We start from the raw sequence: 18,886 nt of genomic DNA, 5'->3' as shown, positions 1-18,886 counted from the left end.
CAGATCAGTTAATTGAGAGAAAAGATTGTTTTTAACCCTGACCACTCCACTGGGCTGCCACAGGTCAGAGGGAGCCTGCAGGCAAAGTCTGCGGTCAGGGACAGGAGTCCCTTTATTAGCACTGAAGAAGACAAATGAAAAATTACAGTCTAAAACACTGCAATATGTTTCAGACCACTGGAAAGGTTTATACGGGAATGAAGAAAGTCTGCCCTCTGAGAGAGAAGATGATTACTTGAAAGAGTCAGGGAAACAAGACCTGTCAGCATTTTTTTGTAAAATGGAACTGCAGACAAACTAGTTTACAGTGTTTTCTCTCTTATGCTGTTTAGTATTAACAATAGAAGTACAGTACTTTGATACAAGACTACTGTAGGGCTATAGTATTTACCACTGGACATGAGCTCCTGAAAAAAGGTAAGTAGATGCTGATCAGCAGATTCATCAGATCTGCTGGAGTAACCCTGGCTGATGCCCAGAGGTTAGAAACCAGCGCGCAGTCTGAGAACTTGAAAAGTTGTATGATGTTACCCCACAAGTGGTAAACACGCAGGCCAAGGTCAGTTCTAACAGACCGCAGCAGCAAAGATGTAGCTAGCTCTGTAATCAAGATAGCATATCCTACCTTTAGCTTAACATTCAGTTGAATACTTGACTGTAACAGTTGAGTTGACACTAAATGAATTATGTCTTTTGCACAAATTCTTCCCTGAAGGAATGCTTATTTTGGTGTAAAAAATCTGAACAGAACAAAGCTCAGTTTTCCTATTTCAGTAAAAAAAAAAATCAAGGAATTACATGAGACATCCCATCATTCATGCTACTTAGTACCAGTTTATTCAGACAGAGATGAAGATAAACACATCCATCAAATAAAAATATTATGCTGAAAGAATGTATACATTATATGCAAAAGCACTCAAGAGTTCAGGAGCACTGAACCTGCACTGAATGCAAGTACAACAATAACTTACTGCCCTGTGTGTGCACAACCACAACAGTACAGTGTCTTCCTTAATAATATTATGATCAGAACTCGCCTGATTATCCACAACATATTGAAAGTTTTTTTGGTTGTGTTTAACAGTATCTTGAGATTTAATTTCCTCTTTGCTCTTTCACAGTACTCTGCAAACCCAAAGATTTGGCTAATCTGTATCTTACAGTCATTATTCTACTTTCTAATTCAATTTCTACAAAAAAGAAAGTATTGGTATAATATGAATACTTCATCTGACACAAGATGATTTAGGTGATGTGGGTTTTTAAGTGGACTAGGACAAGGGCAAGATGGGCATAAAGAAGGCCAAAGACTACACAGGAGGTGAGAAAGAACCCAGCAAAACATACATGCATATATTTTAGCACCATAGGCAAAAGAGTATTCTGATCTCAAAACAGTAAGGACTAGGAAACAATAAACAGTCAAGGAAAGAGCAACTGCGTGTCCAGAGTGACAGACAGTTTATCACCTTGGTGGTAGGAAGATTGTATGGGCAATTTATTTTAAGAAGTTTCTGTTTTTAAAACACAAAGAGAGTCATGATTGCTGAAAATATGAAAGTACTTATATATTCCAAGCTTTGTGTCTCCCTAATCTATCCATAATAGAGACACCAATATCATTCATCTGGATCTTAATTCTAAACTTATTACTCAGTTTGCACAAATGAAAAACAGACACTAAGTAGAAATCGGTTAAGTTACATACATACATGGTTACTCTTAGTAACTCAGATTGCTAAATAGAAATTTTAATCCTTATATGACAAAGCATAATTTCACTAGATGGGTCAAAAACAGAATCATAAATAATACAATGACTCATCCTGCAAAGCACAAAACCATTCCAACTTCCAGTTAACTTACAAGAAATTGAGCACATTATGACAACAGGCGAAGTACAAAGAAAGCTGGATTTCTTGTCCCCAACAGTGGACTATAAATTAATATGCTCTATTGCATTAGAAACAGTATGTTAATTAGAAGAACAGTGATCTGAAAAAGTACAGTTTAATGTATATTTTGTCATGTATAACAGTGATACATCTTGTCAAACCTATCAGAAATACAATTACTTGCTCTCAAATCCTTTAAGAATGGTATCATAAAATCAAAACTAAGAAAAATGTAAGGTATACTAATTTGGAGGTCAACTCTACCTGTTCCTGACCAAAAGTGCTATTAAGGGAGAGAGTAAAACAGGTGGCACAAAGTAACTTGCCAAAATTATAGGCCTTTGCTGAGAAGACACAGGGAAACCCTATATGGTGCATAAGGACATGTGGGTGAAGAGTTACGTTTCTGTTTTTAATAACTTCAGTTTTGAAAGGTACATAAAAACACTATAAATCTACAGGGACGCATACCCCTTCCTCTGTTCGTGATGCTTAGAAGTCACATCTCATCCAGCATAAAAGTTCCACTTACTACAGCTTCTGCCCACCTGTCCCGCTCCCTGCCCACATCTCATGCCAACGCACACAAAAAGTAAGGACATGCTCTACGTAGCAAACAGTGAAGTATCATCAGAGTATGGCATCATGGAAACAATACGGGGAAGTATTTCCTGAGCTTAGGTTCCTGAAAACCTCCTCTGCTCGTCCTCCTTCTATTTACACCAGGAATTTGTCTACTCAAACACCTCCGCTGAGCTCAATCATGGCAGTTCCCACAAGAAAAAGATGGTCTCTGAAGTATGCCTAAGAATACCACATCAGGGCATAACATCGTACAAGAATGCTATGACTCAATGAGTATCCTTTGAAGGGAAATTGGAGTAGCTACACCTTAATTCCATCAGTACATAGGAATTATCTGCAGGCAGTGCTGTCCAGCCAGCACTAGATAGGCACAATGTTGCTCCTTCTGAGAAAAGCATCACAGAAACAGATGTGCATTGCAGAAGGCCACCTTACCCCTTTCCATCCAGTTACTACAGCACAACATGTATCTTGCAGGCAACAGGTCACTGTCGCCACTGCACTACATTTCTCTGCCTGGATTTACTCCTTTATTTAATGAAATACAGAAATGCTATGAAAACACTGGAAAGGACCTGTTCCAATATTCAGCATGAAAAAAATCACTGCTTGAAAAGTCTGTAGTCCTTAGCAAACTAATAATGTTGAATCATAAAACAGAAGGTGCTTAAAGAGCTATAGAATTGGCAGACTTAAGCTCCAATTCATGTGATTATGGCATTAAAGATCCAACCCACATGATTATGGAACAAAAGCAAACACAAGGCTTGGAACTTCTCAGCTTCTCACAAACTCAAGTTTTCCATTTGCAAGGTCGTATTATATAGATGTATCAAGAGTGCTAGGGCGAGCAGTTCATTGGGAGCTACCTGTCAACCTGGAGCACTGAAGACAGGGTTTGGTAGTGGTTTTTTTCAGTGTGCCTCCCTGTGCACCTCAGGCACATGGCTGCTCCTCAACATTCCATGTCCCGAAGTATTTTATTCATTACTCAGCAGTGCTTCAGAGCTCTCTGAAATAGGAAGCACGCGTTGGTCATGATTCAGTAAGTAGTTACAGCACCTGGAGGATGATGTCTCTGTATTTTAAAGCTATTGACTTAAAAGCAGAAGGCATCCAACTCCATTTTGTTTCACCTAGCAGGAAATACTTCACTTAAGGAAAACAAGGAGTGTTCAGAAGATTAACTGTATGTTTACTAACTCTTGAACAATCAGTAGCATACTCACATGGGAAGTCATCCACAAACATGGGGTCTATGTTATGCAGCAGTTCCACTCTGGGGGAAGTTCTTCCTTCACTAGGAGAGATTTCAAAAGGAAATATTAATTTCCTTCTACAGCTCATTAGGATTCTGCATGTTTTATTTTAAGGCTTTTTGTCATCCTAATACAGAATTACCATAAACTAAATGCTATCAACTTTAATCTGAATGCTCTTTTCCAGCCTAGTAGCAACAGCTTTTGCCTCTATCAGTCTTCCCTGACTTCACTGGTGTTTACTGGGATTATTCACAAGTTTACAGAGTACAGAATTGGCCCTACCAAAGCAGGGTTTTACAATAATCAACATTAAAAATCAAATTTTGCAGCATGGCACTTGCTATGCTTTCTGCATACCTGAACAAGTGCTGAAAGTGTTTTGGCTGGGTGCCTCAAAAAACACAAGAGGCATTGGCTACCCCTCAAAAAACCCACCTTCGATTTGTAATTGAGGTCACAAGGATTATTTAGATACCCTGAACCTTCTTGGGGGGGGGGGGGGAATCAACCCTCTTTTTCTAGCCATTTACTACATAGGGATGGTGTGGAATGAGCCTCCGAACTTACCCATAAATTTTCTGAGTTAAGTAAATCCCAGTCCTAAAAAACTGAGTAAAAGAAATTTAGTCCTTATAAAGGGCAACATGAGTAGGAAGACATAATTAGAAAGAACCTTGGCTACATCACAACACAACAATATTTTATTATTTAATGGTGAACCTAAACACACCTTTTTAGAAACTTCCAAATAACTTAAATTGTTTTCTTTTTGCTAAGGATCTTCCTGGTAAGACTCAAAAATTCAACCAGGGCCCCTAAACCACTTGACATTAAGAATAAAAAAATCAGGTAATATAAAACTTAGTGGAAACCTCAAAAATGGCTGTTATTTTAATACATAAAATATATAATTAAACAATATTTACCTGTAATTTAAAACTGTCAATAACAACTAACTAAAATGAATATTATTCTATCTAATTTCTAAAACCATTTCTGAATGCTACACATTTTGAATCAGTACAAAATTAACAAGGAGAATTGGATGAAAGATTAAATGTATTCAGATAATACAGCCTTGGAATTAATACAGAGGAAGTACAATAATTAACCTACAGTGTTAGCAATTCAGTGTATAACAACTGCCACAAAAATATTTTTCACAAATGTGTGTGAAAGGTTAACTCCCCTCCCCTGCACCCTAATATCTATGGTAGTCACACTCTTAACTAAGGAATGCCTGGCCTTATTTAAACAAATTTTATCTTAGATTTAATAGACTCTTACTGTCTCTAGATGTTCCATCCACAGCTGTGGTCAAGTGTGCCTTTCGCCATCTGCTCATAGGTAACAGTTACATGAACCAGTTAGCACAAGTTAAACTAGGATGCGTATTTATGGTGTGTGAATGAATGTGCAGTAACTGCTTGGGGAGATATTCTTATTTTGCAGTTTCTGAGCTGTATCTACATTTTTCAGTATCCTTTTAAAAGAAAGCAAACACCAGAATTATGCTAAGTAATCTAGTATCTTCCACCAGGGTCAAATACAGAAGAAAGAAGTAACTTTCTCCTATGTGCTCCTCCTGTTTATACATCCAATATTCATACAGTACCACATTAGGTAGAAAGTCAGAACCGAAGATATTCATGCTGTTCGAGCAGACTAATATTACTATCGTATCATTAAAGGTAATTTCCTTTATGGCTTTTAATCTGGAGGGTGGATACTGTACACTAAACATGGCTACGAATGTTATCGCACAGCAGGTAGAACACAAAATATAAAGATTACACCTGCATTCATTTAAGTTTTTCATGCTGCAGTTGTCATTTTTATTGAATCCATATTTTTCTGGGATAGAATATTGGTATTAGTAACTCAGAAATGTGATTTACATATAATCATGAGATACACTCCCTGAAGCTTATAGCATTACTGTATTAAGCTCTGTAGCACTATCAGCTGGTACTGAACTGCTTGTTCAGTTTGGGTGTTATACCGGTAATTCTGTTGCACACAAAATGGAGGTTTATCACCAGCATATATTATTCTCAATAGCCAGATAAAAGAAGATGGCATTGTATGTTGAAGAAAGTGGCTGGCTGACTGAAAAGGACATCAGGAAGACAGAAGCAACGTCCTGGGGACAAGTAGAGAACTTACACTGGTAGCAGAGTTCCCTTTCCCTGTGCCTAAACTCTGTCCTCCTTCCCATTTATGGAGCTCCATGCTGACCTTAGTACCCTCAAAAGACACAGCCTCAACAACAGATTCATGTTGGCCGATGTTCTGCCAAGGATATTTTGCATCAGGAATATAGTCTAGCCAACAGAGCTAGAATAAGAAAGCAGTAAGATTCTCTAGGGAATCCTGCCTTTGTGTTTTAGTAGCTTCCAGTATAACCATATCTTACAATGCTCTAATTTTAGAATATTTATTTTTAGACTCCAATATTCTAATATATTGCTCCTCTCCCTAAAAATAGGGAACTCTTTCTTTTGTCTGGTTATTACTCTACCATGTCTGACTATTTAATTAAGCAGTTAAAAGGTATTGTTTTCCAAAAAAGTCCTCTATCTAAGAACATCTTGATGAAAACATACGGACTAACTTCAGAGTTGGTATGAGAATCAGCTAGTTTATGCTGAGAACATCGCTCTATCTTCTGCTTTGCAAATTTTTTAATACATACAGGAAGATCTATTACTCCTTAGTGAATGTGAACAAACATCTACATGCGATCTTTCACTTCTGTTGTTGTTGTTAAATAGGCAGAAGGTGTCCTTGGGAAGGAATCCAAGGTTTTTCAGGGTAAATATGTTTATCTTGCACAAAAACATCCTCAGTGTCACTCAGCAAAATCTGAGCCTTTATAACCTTGCCATATATTGTATTTCTCTGGGTCATATCTGTACATGCTTTCCTAAAATAATTATATTTCAGATATGCTGGAAATAAACAGTACTCTCAGTTTCACATTGCTCTTTCTTCAGCAATTTCTCTTTCATTAATTTGTACCACAACAATGAAAATTTTTTTCAAACTGGTGTTTAATTCCTAAAATGAATGTAACCATTTGGCACACAAGAATTCAAGTTGATCTTGCTTCATTTACTTCATTTTGGTCAATTCTGATATTTCCAACATTACAAAAATATGAAACTGAAACTTGCCCTGCAAAATGTATGAATAAAACTTGAAAACCTATGCTTGCTAACAAGCTTTGAAGAAATACTAGCATTTTGACTGCATTTTATCCTGAATCTCTCAGTGCCTATCATACTGGTTCATGTGCTCTACCATTTGGGTTTCCATTTTCCTGCTAATGCAAAATAAAATCTTTTTTCTGAGCACAGATGTATTAGATATTCAGTATTGAAAACCAAAATATATCAAAACAATGTATCAACCAGGGCAAATTTCTACATAAGTAAAATTATTTTGCCTTGTGTCTCTATTTCAATAGAGTAGCAAGCATCTGGAGAACAGATGTTTCTTAGAAATGCAAGTGCCTTTTGAGATATTTGTTTGGAAACATTCAGTACAGTTTAGATTCCTTGACTAGTTGCATTTTAGTGTTGTTTTCCATTATTTTTTCTTTACTATTTTTGTAAAATATATTAGTGATATTATCCTGTATTTTTAGATATAATTTCTAATATGTATATGGTTTTAGATATCTATACCATATGGTATAGATATGGTTTCTAGCTATATTGTAGTGTTACCCACGGTAATCTAAGGTATTAGAAAAGTGCAATCTACTATGATTTACGTAGAAGGTTTATGCCTGGGATTGAAATGGTCTGATGGATATCCAAAAATGGCTTGGTACAGTGATACTATCCCAAGTATAACCTCTGTGCATGGTCACCAACCTAAGGAGAACACAGAAGATGTCAGAAGGACTTCATAGCTGGCGGCCCCGGAGCTCTGCACCATTGCAACAGATCCTGGGCCTAACATCTGGCCACAAGCATCATGGTGCTTGGCTGCCAGATGGATGGCTTGAAAACCCCTTGCCCTGGTGCCTGGCTGCTGGGCAGACTTCTTAGACACACACCTTTTGGTGAGTGAGAGTGTCAGATTGTGAGAGCACGAGTAAAACCTGCTTTATTTCCATTTCTATTTTAAATAAAATCACATTCCTCTTCTATTAGGTCTCTCACTGATACAGTGTTGCAACAGTATTTTCTACGCTACTAGGTCAGCAAATCAATTTGGGAAAAGCAGACAATCTTTTGAGTTTAAATTCCCTGTCAAAGAGCTTTTAAGTGGCATGCAAATTTTTACCTAAGAAAAGAAATTCAAACAATGAGAACAAGAACATTGTATTTCCTCAGTTTCATGCATTGTGTGAAAGAAACGTAAAGTATAGCTAGCTAAAAAGAATGCAAAGAAGATATTTTTGTCCACAAGGAACATGTGCTCCTGGAACTTTATCTTTTCATGCCATTTGCTCCTAACCATTAAATTTCTTCTGGTTCTTCAAGTCAAAATTAAGTAGAGGAGGCATGAAACAAACAGTTGTATACATGTGTGGTTTCCAGCACTTCTATTTACTAAAAGAACTTAGTATTAGTCGTTGTCATGTTAATGCAATTCCTCATTTGGACTACCAATCATCTTAAAATCATTACAGAAAGTTCATTTTGGTCTAGGATTTCAGAATTTATATTTAGGTTTTCAAAATTTATATCTAATTTCTATATTATTTATATCATGATCTATATTAAAATTTATATATTTATATGCAGTTATTTTCAGAATTATATTATTTCTATTTATTATATAAATATCATATTAAGAACAGATCCTTTGAAAACTGACCATTTTTAGACAGAGATCAGACAGATACTGGAATGGATCCAATATATTTGTGACTTCTGAGAGTATCTGCGTTGTCTCATATATTCTTTTGAATATCTAAATCAAGGTTCCAAATTTATAACCTTTTAACCTCTGATTACACACATATGAAACAGTAGACTTAGGATTAAATCCACTAAAAAAAAAAAACCCAAACCCACAAGAACCATATGCAGCTACTTGTATTAAACTGGGCTGAAAACAATACAGATGTAACACCGTGATTGGCTATTAATTTACTTTTTTCAAATGAGGTAGAACCTTAGCAAAATTTAATTTCACTCATTATGAGCAACATATTTGAACTTTCCATCAGATGTCACCAAAAGGGCATTGTGCCTTCATTGTTTGCTATCCAATATTCAAGTGACCTTTTGAGTTATGATCATGAAATTTAATATACTCATTTCTCCTCATTACATGAGAAAATCATGTGAAATTTGACATTTTGGCTGCAAGGTCAGCCAAAGAGCAGCCTAACAGTTCACAAAAACTGACTTTTTTTCCCCCCTCTGGACAGACGCCCTCCAGTTGGCACTACCGCAAATATTGGAGGTCATCTATTCCCTAGCGGTGCCAGTAAACATTGCATTCAGTTCCTCCACAAAGAGGTAAGATTCAAGTGCCAGGAGCATGCAGGGGATGCACAGCTGTACCTATCCTTCCCCACGTATAATTTTCCTGCTGAAGTAACCTGATCTGAGAAGATCAGTCCATGACAAAGAATACCTGGTTGAAACTGAACCTGTTTTAGGCAGGAATTCTGCTGGTAGCTGGAAGAAAAGTCTATGGTTTAGGAGTACCCCAGGATCTTGCTGATGCTAAATTTTCCCACAGTAACATCAGCATGTAAAACATTTTACTGTCTCTGGCTGGACAGGAGTCTCCATTCCCTCCTGGTAGTTAATGGTCCCTGGCCTCAATTATACACTCCTTATCTTCTTCCACTTGGAAGAGATCCATACAGTACTCCTGGGCACAAGGCCATGAGCTCTCTGCAAACTCCAGCTAGTACAGAAAACTACCCCATAGCTCCTCAGAAACAGAGGCAGCACTAAAGAAGGAAATCAAGCTTAGCAGTTTCAAAACACATAATCCTACTAAAGGTACAAACAAAACAATTCTGAACTCAAGATATGGGTTTCTTTGGGGAGGTTGGGTTTGGTTTTTTGTTTGGGGGTGGTTTTTTTTTTTTACTTCAAGGTCTATATAGGGCTAACCAGGGATGGGTAGATGGGTTCAACTCTGCCTGCTCTAACTTTCCATTTCTCATCTCAGTCCCTAACCCAAACACTCACTGCTCACGCTTGTTTAGGAGCTAACTCCTGTAATTCACAGTCTAGGATGCTAAGACACACAAAAATCAGTGTTTATTGTAATGCACTATGTAGAAAATAGCAGAAAATAGCTACATTCTCCTGCAAGCTGGGGTGGGAACCCTGAGAAGGGGAAAAAAGGTTATAACATACATAATACAATATTGTCTGACTGCTATACAAAGAGAACAAAGACTATAAAAAGAAACAAAACACTAATTCTCAGATGAGCGGCATGTAGGAAATAAAATTGCTTTTATTCTGCTTTAGCAGTATTAAACATTCTGTCCTAAATGATTCTCACGTGAATTAAAACTATATTCAAAGGCAAACTAAAATAAATATAAATTCTAAGAACAAAGACAATAGGATTTCACCCCATCAGTGAATACATTATATGCAGCACAGAAGAGGGAGAAACAAAGGAATTTAAACCAATGTCACCATGCAATTTTTGCAAAACTAAGGGTTGATCACAGAAGTTTAAAATTCTGCAGGAACTCAGGTTTTAAGGACTTTATAATCCATTTTAGTAGAATAAAAGAACATTAGAATTAAAAAAAAGCTTTGAAAGATGGACTGACTGAATATAAGTCTTGACTGAAGATATCACAAAGGGGCAACACCAGAATTTCTTTTGATAGTTTGCTCCAGTGAAAATATCACCTTTACCAGTTAATGCCTATTTCATTTATTCTTTTACATTCTATTCTACTTACTCTGCTGAGCCCAATGCACCAGAAATAAGCACATATTCAGATGTGCCCAGAGCCCCCTTGATCCAGCATTTGTGATGCCATTTTTATTATTGTTTTCCAGAGGAAAAATGTATGGGATTTAACTCACTTTTCTTTTAATGTACAGAAGAATCTCCATTATCTTAACTGATGGGGTTTGGGATATCCCAGTTAATCCAGACAGCATGAGAGGTGCACAGAGTCAGAGAGAGCCCAGTAAAAGTCATTAGCTTGGTCTCAGCGCCAACCCAACTGGAGCTAAGCTGCCTCTTTTTTCCAGCCATCTAAGCATGCGTGCACTGCACTCCTGAGTGCTCCGGCTTGCTTAAATCAGGCACAACATCATGACCTCTCAGGAGCCAAGTCAGGTCTACTTTTGTACTCAGCCTCACAGGCCTCACCTCAGAAAAGACACTGGACAGCATGATACGGACCTATTCGAATGGTTACACTTGGAGCCAGCCTGACAGGTCCTGTACTGAGCTAACAAACCATCAAAGTGGAATGCATGTTCAGTGAGTTTAATGTCTGCGTAGATTTCCCACATGTTCAATTCCAGATGCATACTGCAGAGACACCCAACACTCTGTGCTCTGTAGAGAGCAGGACTGGGTCCATAAAATATACTCCATGTACTCCATGTTGTGCAAAATCAGTTAACGTACTTCTGGATCACAGAGCATTCTTGAAAAAGTATTCCATGTTTGTGCATCGCTGTGTCCACACTGATAAATTCAACATACCAAGTTAAAGCTGTATGAAAGTTTTGCATATGTGACCAGGATTAATTTGCAACCTGGATAATTCTCGCATGGATAGTGAAGTTAACTGCACTTATACCTTCCCTTTATTTAGGGAAATGAACACGTAATATTCCCCTGCCCATTCCAGCTCTGTTCTCTGGGCTGATTAAATTCTTCTCATACCAGAATGCTGACTCAGTGATTTGACATGCAAGTTACCTGATAGCTTTCCAAACATCAAAGCCATCCAAAGGCTTAGTGCCATTGGTATGTCCTCCAGCAAGGTGCACCAGCGTTGGCAGCCAGTCAGAGATATGGATGAGTTCATGACTTTCTACACCTTTTTGTTTCAGTAAAGGACTTGCAACAAAGCCTACTCCTCTCACTCCTCCTTCCCAGAGGGTCCATTTTCTTCCTCTCAGCGGCCAGTTATTCCCACCTGCCAAAGTCTGTCCTCCATTATCTGGAAAACGAGTAATTAAAAGGATTTATTGGTAAGAAAGAAACAGAACAATCCTCCCCACAACATTTATTCGTCCATTTGAAAAAATATTTTCACAATACAGGCATGTCATGCAAGTACTTGCATAGTGCTGTTAAGTGTTCATACAATATGCTGCATGTTCAGAGCATGTCACAAACATAAGTAAATTCTTGCCAGTCTTACAAATTACTACAATGAAAAGTTATTGCTAGGCAGAAATGATACCATACGACAAGCCAATGGTTTAGAAAGACTTTGTTAAGAGCAACCTCTGACATTGATTCTAAATATCATTAGACATCCAGAAAGCTTCCAGAATCAAAGACATTAAAAATTTAGTTCCAACTACTTTACAGATCACAGGAAGAGTTTCTATCAATGCCATCATTAGTACTCAGAATACACTGTTTTCCAAAGCAGTAAGTTATACTTAAAATGGAAAACTGTTATTCCACTGTCAGGACAATACCCGTTCTCCTAGTTTAGAACCATTTTTTTCCTAGATTTTTAGGCAGCCACATTGATTTGTAATGTCACACAAAACAGACAGTTTCTCAGGCAGAAGAAGAAAACCCTAACAAAATGAGTTGAAACTAGTTAAAATAGTTGAAGAGATTCAGAAATACACTGAGTTTATTGTGTTTGGTGAGAACAACATATAAGATGGTTACAGAAAAAGTTGACCTGTGACTATAGTAACTCAGAAATATCTACATGAATTAGATATAGCTCATGTAACTCTTTTTTAACTCTCTCTGACCAAGCTTCCACACTTAGAATAAAATCCAGATTCCTGAGGTTAACAGAATTAATGATTCTTTGAAGTTACTTTTAGTACTCCTGTACAGTTGTTCTTGTTCAAACCTATTGTAATCATCTCGGAAGAGTCATTGATGGCAATTCCTTTAAGCATAATTTTTCTGTATTTTAATAAGGTTAAAATTATTTCAAAGAGTAGTTGTTGAACTGACATTCAGTGTTATTTGACATGTTTATACTGTATTATCTGATTAAAAAACCAGGAATTTGAGGGAAGAAACAAGAAGTACATGTCCAACACCTTACAGAAGAACTTTACTGTAACCACAACACAACAAAATGATCTCCCTTCTGTTTCATTAATTAGGGATCAATGTAAACCCACACTATGAACATCTTTCTACTGCACACAGAAAACCCTTTTTGTTCTACTAAGGAGTAAACTAGTGCATGTCTCTGTGAAGACTTTAAAAGGTGGAAGCCTAAGCTAAATGAAGCACATGGAAAAAACAGCATGGTTTGACAAGTGTGGAGTGTTCTGTGGCCCAACTAGCTTCCAGTAGGGCTACTTGTTAGTCCAGCACTCTTGAGTTAAAAATAAATAAATTAAAAGCTTTATTGTCTTCAATATGAAATACAGACAACCAAATACTAGCTACCAGTATTTCTCACACAACAATGCTGAGCACCGAGATCTGAGAATTTAAGCAGTTGCCAGTTACCAAAAAAAAAAAAAAAAAAAAAAAAAAAAAAAAAAAAAATCAGTTTCAACAATTCCTTCTACTCTTAGTGTAAACAGGAATTCCTGTCAGGGATACTCAAGGGACACAGCTTTCAGTAGCTTTTAACCTTCGGTGGCCTTAGAATAAAACTACACTATATTAGAGCACAGTTTGGACATACAGTGGGATCAAATCTTAAGTATGTTAAATCTTCATATTACAAGCTACTTATTGTCCATATCAGTTTAATACTAGCACATGAGGGGTTTTTTTGTCCTGAATATCAGCAACAAAGTAGCAAGGAAATTATAGAAGTAGACTGTCTTTTTGAAGAATAGAGAGAGAAGGGTGCATTTCCTGGGTTACAGTCAAATCTTTATTATACTTATTTTTTATTTTACTTTCTGTAGTTGAGTTGAAGACATTCACATTGTACCAGTTTCATTATACAATTAATTCCCTGAGACAAGGAGTCTATCTAACACATATCCGGTAAAAACTCGTGTGTGATATCAGCATTCAGACATAGTACACTACGTTAAAAAAAGGGGAAAAAAAAATTTCTTGTTTTGATAGCTTATCTGGTACGTAAATGAAAAAACCCAACATAAGAAACAAGCTTCATCCCACTCATTTTGACTTCTCATTTTCACATGGCTATAACATTACTATTTTCTTCTCCTTCAGGAATTCACATTCAAGAGACCCTTTCTGCTTCATTTCTTGACTGAGTTATCAAGAAAGTGTTGAAGAAGCGAAAAGGATGGTTTCTGGTTTGATCACTGAAGTTTGTTTCCTTTCTAGGTAGGCAGAACAGAGCTAACTCCTCATGCTATTTTAGCAAAATATCTGGAATATGGAACAAACTCCAAAATCCATATAGAAACTCCCGGTAGTTTAAAACACACACTTAATATCCACTTAGGTAAGAGACAAATAGGATCATTGTTGCCTCATGTTCTACACTGGCTTCATATCCAATTCTAAATCTACTTCAAAACAATATTTCCTGAATGATTTATCATCCATTTTTGCAACTGTTTCTCTTCATGACTCATCCTAATACCTAATCTCAGCAGACAGTGTCCAGAGCAAAGCTTTTGGAATCAAGGTACCTACAACTAGAGACCCTGATTTATAACATTTCTTATTATTAAAGCTTCAGCCTTGCTACTTCAGCTGAAAACACAAGCCTCCCCCAAGCATGATACTTCAATTATCTCTTTCCTGGAGACAAACATCAAATATGATTTTCATTAAAAATAATAGTGAAATAGTCTGGAAAATGTAGTGAGCATATTTTTCCTATCTGTAAGAATCATTTTTGTAATTACATCTATATAATTTAGACTTCAGTAGTACCCACAACATATTATGTGCATTAGCAAAATCATAAAACAAACCAGCTCTTGTCCCTAAAGAAAGGATGAAAGGGGAGAGAATAAGGCTATAGTTAGAAATTATGGTACTTGGCATAAGCGTTACCTAGCTAATTTATTCAGTTTTGTTTGTTTTCTTAAATGGAAGCATCATACATTTTTAAAGAGCTTTTTAGTTTGCTTGGTTTGGCTTGCTTTGATAGGTGTTTAGCTACCTTTATTTTCTCACAGTATTTTTATCACTTCCATCATTCTGTGTTATTTTAAGGAGGGGGGTACCGAGATGATTTTTTTCCATTCTGACAGAATTTTCTTCTACAAGCTGAAATTTGTGACAATGAAAGAGAACATTGGGGAGCGACATTCTTGCCGATACAAGAATGGGCTAAAACAGAGTTCACAGGAGGCATTACCACCACCAATGAAAAAATGCACAGAAGACACATGACAATGGCAAAATGACAGAATAAAGGAGAGAAACAGAAGCACCCTGGCTACCTTAAAAGGTGGTTTCAATCAAAGTTGTGCACCCTTGAATTAACATCAGCCTTGTTGACTATGGAGAAATCTGTATAATGTAGCAATTGTATCATAAACACCAATGATATGCTGCACTGATTTGGGAAGAGGTGTCATTCCTGCTATGGAAGACAAAGCGAAAAAGAGCAAAGGAAGCACACTGACAGTTGTAAGCATTGGGGAGGGAGCCTGCAAAGTTTATATCTGAGGGACCCATGTAGTCACAGACAGAACAGTTTCTTAAGGGCAATAAATATTTTCGAGGGGCAGGAATTGGTCAAAAGAGTCCCTAGGTACAAAAGCCAGGCTCATCTCTAATATTACCATTCTCTGCCAATTTACGACTCACATGAGTAGCATAATTCTCTTTTAATTTTGTGTTGTCCTTCAGTATCCAAGGAGTAGGAATCTGATAGGATCTGAGTGTATCTTAAAAAAAACCAAAAAAGCCACACAATAATTTCATTTGAACTAACAAAATTAATAGGTCCAACCCCCCCAAAACCAAGGCCGTGCTTCCAAACCCAAAACACCACCACGTTTTATGTTAGTTTCTCCATATGAATATATCTGTGGGACATGCATCCTGATAAAATAGATTGATATAAAGCTCTCCAGATGAAATAACTTTTGTCTTCAAAATAGTCATGCACAGTACCCTAACCCCTTGAATACTTTTTAAAGTACTGGTAAAGCTGATCTTCCATAAATACCATGCATTGCTAGAGCAAAAATAAAAGTTTGAAGTGAGAACTTCTGTCTTCTGTTTTGATTAAAATATCTGCAAAAAAATCAAATATTTTTCTAACTCTAGCAACTACCCAAATATGCCTTCAAGAAAAAAATCATTTCTTATAGGACTATTTCTACATTCTTTCACTCACATACACCTATCTATGTCTAATCACTTTCTCACCCATCTTAAAGTCCATACAATGCTGTTCACATCAAGATACTTTAAATTTGATTTGAAACAACAAAATCCGTAGCACCTCCCTCCCAAAAGATTTTGGATGAAAATAGGACACATTTCCCACACAGAAAATCAGAGAGTATAACCCATTTTCAAAAAATCTTTGTACAACAGGTGACTGTCTTTCAAACTACTGTGGGTTTTTTGTTAAAGGTAATGAAGAGGAATTCAATTTAATAAAAACCTTTCAACATAAGCAAAATAAAAGCAAAGTAAAGCTTGTGCATCTTGAATATACCTTTAAGAATGAAGGCCAATGTTTTCTTCTCACAAACATCTGCTTTTGTAATTAATATTTATTGTCATATACATGAGAAAGAGTTTAATTTGTTAAATCTGCAATTTGTAAACTGTCAAAGATGTTTTGCAGGAGTTCTTAAAGGAATCAATAAACAAAACTAAACAGAGAGGCCCTTCTGTTTCTCCCAAACACTTCTCTGAAGAGCTGCCAGCTGCCAAACATTTTGACTAGGGCAGTATATATATGCAGTGATGTGGGATGTATGTAACTAGTAAACAGTTTAATGACTAAAATCTCTTTGAAGAGCAATTGTACAATAAAAACCAGCAATAAAACAATTCTGAGAGCAAAAACTAATGAAGTATGTATGGATTCAAGTCTTCAGGTGGACACACTTTTTTAGTGAATTACCCTGGAACTGAAGCAACAGTCTGCTTCATACTATGAAGATAACCCACATCAGCAATAGATACTCACAACTATGGGAAAACCTTCATTTGGGATTTATACCTCATTAGACAATAGAAAACCAAAAAAAGGCAAAAGTGTTGACTTAAGAATGAACCCTGACAAATGTCCTTCCCAGGATCATAAATATCTCTCACCCATGTGCATTCCTTGCTAAGACAAGTCCACAGTGGTTACTGAACTCAGGGGCAATATTAATAGCATTAATAGATTTGTCAAAACTTCACACGTCAGAGCTCATGCCTCTGACAAATTCAGTCTAAATTGATCAACGGGCTTGAAAGTTATTGTTGGAGAAGAAATAAAATGGAAACAAGTCCTGTAATACTGTATAAGGTCAGTTTTCTAAGAAAGTAAGCTTAATCTCCCCCAGTTGTACGTGCAAAAATCATTATTGCCTATGTAGCAGAATGAAAAACTTACTTTAAAAGCTATAAAGAGACCTTTGTGTTTTATTTTTTGGATGGTGGGAAAAACACTATAAAAAGAGTTTCCAAAAAACCCTTAAGTACAGTATGACCAACATGCTAACTTTCTTCACCATGTCGACAAGTGGCCCAAGTGACTTCCTTTCTGCAACTTCTACTACCTGAACACACTATCTTAGCAGCTTCTGCTCATGATGTTGCCTCACAGTAATGCTCTAGAATAGAGGTGCTATTTTCTCTGCAAATAGGCCAGAAACTGGACTTCACTTTAAAGATTTCCCTCACTGCTTTTTCGCCAGCTCTTACATAGAACTTAAGTGGGTAAATTAAAAATTGTAAGTAATACAGAAAATAATTTTGCATTTTTTTGTATATTATTCAAAAGCAACAGTGTGCCTTCTTGTATAGCTACTTATTTTCTTCTAATAGACTAGATCTTGTTTCAATTATACTATAGCAAAGTAACTTTTTTTTTTAAACAGAGCATCCATTTTTGTCTCTCTTGTGACCACTCAGGTTGCTGCATTCTTCTTATGACCACAACCGAGCTACACCCCGCGGTCCCGTTGACATCCCTGGCAAATTGTTCTAGACAAGCTCCTTGGAGAGGGCTTCCTGGAATTTCTCCACAGATTCATCCAGGACTGTATCTGGTGCTGTTATTAAGCAGTTTTAACTCCAGTATTTCTTTTCAGTCTTTGTATTTTCTTAGTCCAAATAAGGAGCTACCCATAAGTCTCCTCACAAAAAAAAAAAAAAAATCGCCCTTGCTGACTACATTTAGTGTGCAAATTGTTTTAGACAGTGAGAATATCCCATAAAAGTATGCAGGGTTTACATAAACTGTCCTTAACTTCTATTTATTCTAAAACTTCCATTCTCGTTCTCCAGAGAGTTTAAGTTTGTGATACGTATTATACAACCTCAGTTACAATGGCAGAACCGTAAACCTAAGTATGTGTCCTAGTAATCCTAATTATCATGGTAAGTTTAACAATTGGTTTTGGCATTTGTAGAACAAAAAGTGATCTAAGAATATGGACAATATTTACAACAATAATTCTGGAAAATACAGCAGTAATTATTTCCTATAAGAAAAATAACAGTCTTAACAAAAAATTAAAAAAAACTTTTTCAGCACAACAATCCAATAGGATAAGTATTTCTGGACTATTTTGTGTTGTATGTCTCACTGCACAACAAATTCTGCATAAATAAATTTTAGCAATAAGTAACAAAAGACCAAAACTGTTTGGTATCACACAAAAAATGAACATGCAAAATATTTTATGATAATGAGGTTAATAAATTTAAATACATAACTTCTCTTGGATACCTAGGTTCATTTTTAAAAATAGCCATCCAAAAGTTTAACAGATCTGTATGTATATAACTCATATATCCACAGAGCAAGAAATAACCAACCAACATTAAAAGAAGTATAGAATTAGGAATCAGTAAAAAAAAAAAGAGAGAAAAATCAAGTGCTGTGTGCCAAGA

General features: G+C 36.4%; 1 protein-coding gene across 1 annotated transcript in view; it reads right to left on the bottom strand.

Annotated features, from left to right (window-relative positions):
- The window catches only part of ARSB (arylsulfatase B), an 80,972-nt gene that overhangs the window by 28,267 nt on the left and 33,819 nt on the right, over positions 1 to 18,886 (bottom strand). The window contains exons 5-6 of the mRNA XM_076363327.1: positions 11,633 to 11,876; positions 3,713 to 3,783 (exon numbers count right to left, since the gene is read on the bottom strand). Coding sequence (XP_076219442.1) covers positions 3,713 to 3,783; positions 11,633 to 11,876 — 315 coding nt within the window. The remainder of the gene's footprint in view (positions 1 to 3,712; positions 3,784 to 11,632; positions 11,877 to 18,886) is intronic.

This window comes from Aptenodytes patagonicus, chromosome Z (assembly GCF_965638725.1).
Source record: "Aptenodytes patagonicus chromosome Z, bAptPat1.pri.cur, whole genome shotgun sequence".
NCBI classification, from domain to species: domain Eukaryota; kingdom Metazoa; phylum Chordata; class Aves; order Sphenisciformes; family Spheniscidae; genus Aptenodytes; species Aptenodytes patagonicus.
The sequence above is the reverse complement of the archived record's forward strand: the minus strand, read 5'-3'. Positions and strand labels throughout refer to the sequence as shown.